This window comes from Morus notabilis, unplaced genomic scaffold (genome assembly GCF_000414095.1).
Source record: "Morus notabilis unplaced genomic scaffold, ASM41409v2 Scaffold1296, whole genome shotgun sequence".
NCBI classification, from domain to species: domain Eukaryota; kingdom Viridiplantae; phylum Streptophyta; class Magnoliopsida; order Rosales; family Moraceae; genus Morus; species Morus notabilis.
In genome coordinates this window covers 20,603-24,300 of record NW_010367016.1, presented here as the reverse complement: position 1 = coordinate 24,300, position 3,698 = coordinate 20,603, and the positions used below count along the sequence as shown (strand labels likewise).

At 31.6% G+C, this 3,698-nt stretch overlaps 1 protein-coding gene across 1 annotated transcript in view; it reads right to left on the bottom strand.

Annotated features, from left to right (window-relative positions):
• Window positions 1-1,869: 1,869 nt before the first annotated feature.
• LOC21392585 (probable mitochondrial adenine nucleotide transporter BTL3) overlaps window positions 1,870-3,698 on the bottom strand; it is a 7,777-nt gene continuing 5,948 nt past the window's right edge. The window contains exons 3-4 of the mRNA XM_010111659.2: window positions 3,131-3,598; window positions 1,870-2,371 (exon numbers count right to left, since the gene is read on the bottom strand). Of these exons, the coding sequence (XP_010109961.1) occupies window positions 2,303-2,371; window positions 3,131-3,598 (537 nt within the window). The 3' untranslated portion in view covers window positions 1,870-2,302. The remainder of the gene's footprint in view (window positions 2,372-3,130; window positions 3,599-3,698) is intronic.

Here is a 3,698-nt window from a genome sequence, read left to right as displayed (position 1 = left end):
CTAATTATCAATTATTAATTATTATTGATTAGTATATTACATATTGATAATTATAATTTAATATTAATTATTAATTGAGTAATTACTATTTATTTTTTTATTTACCAACTATTTACTAATTAATAGATTATAATTAACATAATATATGATTGATATATTAATTATTTATTATTTATTTAATAACCTATTATTATTTGTTTTATTGTTAATATGTTATATAATTACTTGTTGGCAATTAATCTTTAACTAAGTAATTAATTAATATATTATTTATTATTTTATTAAAAAAATTAAAAACTTAATAGTAATAAATTAATATTTCATTAATAATTAAGTAATTAATATTTATTTATTAGTTATTAAGTATATCTATTTATTAATTATTAATTACTATATAATATAATTAATAATTAATAATTAATTTTCAATATAACTTTGTTGATAAGTATTAAAAAATGAAAACGGAAAAAGAAAAATCGCTTTCAATCGTTTTTTACTTTTTTTTTATATAAAAATCATTCTTATTATTTTTTGTTTTCATTTTCGTTTTTAAAACTTTTATTAAATAAACGCGATTTGTATACCGTTTTTATTTTCGTGTCTAAATAATATGTGAAAACGTTTTTAAAAATAATTTTAAACGCATCCTATAATTTGACAAACAACATGACATTTGAGAAACGACCACCAAGTAGTTGGGAGGTGGGCAGGTGGTATGTTTGCCGTTTTAAGTCTATTATTCTCACGCAATTGTTTCGCATGTGAATTATGGGCAAGAGTTGTTACTCATAATTGTTTGCCTTTTTTAGGTACGATCTTCAGCAAATAAATTTATGTGGATAAAACGAGCCCCGTTAATGTTATTTCAACGTCATTTAAAATCGAGAGGTTAAACGGTAACTGGCTACAGAAAAATCTCATTCCTTAAGCCCGAAAAATAAGTAATAAAAAAAGAGAGAAAATTAAAGATTTTACCACTTTTAAGTACTTTAACTTATTAAAACCTCATTCGTTTTGCTAATTTAAATTGTTACTTATTTAAATTTTTAATTTAAGTTGAGATCTAATATTTTTTAAGAATTTTTAACTGTAATAAAAAAATTAGATATGATATTTTTTAAAAACTTTTAATTATAAAAATTTAGAACTGAAAATTTAAATCAGTAAAATAAATGAGACTTAAAAGTATTTTTTTTTAAAAAAATTTATCACTTGACTAATTTTAATTTAAAAGGTAAAAAAATATGGACTAATATTAAGGAGTGTAAATAAAATAAGCTTCATTTCAAGGGATAGTTTTAAAATTGCCCCAGGCCTCCCAAAAACAATCTACCGTGCCTTGGCAGTTGGCACATCATTGGACTGGTGTGGTTGGCCGCTTCATTGCTCCCCACACTCAATTCCCTCGGACATTTTGTTGCTAAAAATAGGTGTAAATTGGACCGAGTACCAGTTTTTATGTTTCAAGTAATTCACTCGTTTTACATTTATGCATAAATCAGGTTTAAATTTTTCTAAACAGGTGTATATTCAAATACCAACTGCCAACTTAAACATTGAAACAGACTACCATTAGCAAGTAGCCAAGTACCATCATAACAAAACCGCGACCAGAAACTACTATTTCTAAACCCCTTGTATTTTGGTATCTTATGCCGGAAGGAAAAATAGGATAACATACAATAGTCAAAACTTACCGTTCATTTTGTTGAATCGAATCGCACCTCAAGTTTTTACCACAGTGTTTTCTCTCACAACAGTTTTAAATTCAATTTTTTTTTTTTGGTTACAGCGTTTTTTTTCACATAAATTCACTGAATTTATCAACTCAAGTTGAAAACTCGAATCAACAAAACAAATGAGGTTGGATCATTAATTGCACATAGCTACTTGCCAGTTACCACATCTCATAAAGCATTAGAGTATGAGTTCTCCGCAATAAATAGTGATGGAACACAGAATTGCAGAAAGTGAAAAGGGAAATTGCTAAAATTGAAATACATAAATATATAATGTTCTTTTTCTGATCAAAATCAAATTTCGCTGGCTTTTATCCTCAAAAACAAAAGTGTGTATGTCTTGCACTACCGTTAAATTTTGAAAGTGAATAAAGCTTGAATCTGGTAAGTTGTGATGGCGATTCAATTTCCTGCCGTTTGCAATGGAAAAATACATTTCCCACATGAATGGTATTGGTACCTGCTATGTAGCTATGATCCTTCTAGATCTATTGGTGGTTCTCCACTCAGTTGCTCTACAACCTTCCGACATCTTCCATGGGTGTTCGCTCAATTTTCTCTTTTCATTCCACTTTAAGAACTACTTTCATGAATTCGTAGACGAAATAACTTATTGCAGCCGAGGGAAGTACCTGAGTACGCAAAACATTATCAAATCGAGAAGAGAAGAAAAAGAAGGCTTGAAACCGAAAAGTTGAAATTTTAGAAAGTCCAATATCTAAGAGGAAAAGAGTCTGCAAATTCAAGACAGACAAATAGATCAGGTTAAACCGTTAAATGAAATGATCCTTGAGTGAGAAGCACGCTAAAGTTTAATAAAGACTACATCATCAAATCCAATCAAGTTTGGGGTAAAAACACCTGTCAAATATAATATGTTCAATTTTCCACAACCAGGAAAAAACAGGACATTGAATACTTTATATACAAGTAGAAGCACTTGCTCCACTGCAAGAAAGACCGTTTAGGGAGCGAAGCGACAGCCAGTAATCTCACTTTCTAAGAACTACCACAGGCAAAACAATCTAATGAAGCACTTGGATATTGGAACTGAAACATAAATTTAACCAAGACAAGATATGACTCAGAAGATTGAGCACAGTGTTTCTAAAGACAAAAGACCATAGTGCCTGAATTGAGATAAATTGCTCTGATAAAATCGATAACTAATTAACACATATACTGTTATGAAATCTATAAAGTCATTGATCCCAATGATGTTAACCTCCATAATGACCATGTCTTACAATTTTGGATAACCAATCAATGATATATTCACTTATCAAAAGGATCTACTAAACCATAGAAAACTAAGCATAGACACCCTGTGCCTGTTGTGATTGTGAGAGAGAGAGAGAGAGAGAGAGATCTTATCTTCAGTGATTATGTACCTGTAGCAAGCTTGGAATTAGTCCAGCATAGAGAGCTGGGACTCCTCCTTGCTTGACTATCTCCGCACAAGTTGCCAGGGCACTCAATCTAGTTGCCTGAACTTGCAGTTGAAGCTTTCTCCTCACAACCTCGAAAGGGTAAGTCGCAGCTTCAGCGCAAGCACCAGAAATAGCACCATAAAGCAACGTCCTAATTGGTCCCAATTCCAATTGATCCAAAATATTCAATTCCTGCCCCTGTTGGTTCATGTTTTGAATTCTTTTCCTACCTTCTGGTGAATGCAGATAAGCTGATTTCAGTATATCGTATACACCATAAAAAACTGCACCTGAAGGTGCCATACTTAAAATGGAGGGTACTAAACCCTTATAAAGGGAGAGAGGTCCTTCAGTATGGATCATGTGGCTGAAAGCACCAATAACACCACCCAAGGCTTCTCCACCAGGAGCCACCAACTTAGTCCGAATCTGAAAGGCACACCATTTTGTATGATTAGCATATAAAAGTGATGGCGGGGGGCGGGGGCGTATGATTAGCATATAAAAGTGATGGCGGGGGGCGGGGGCG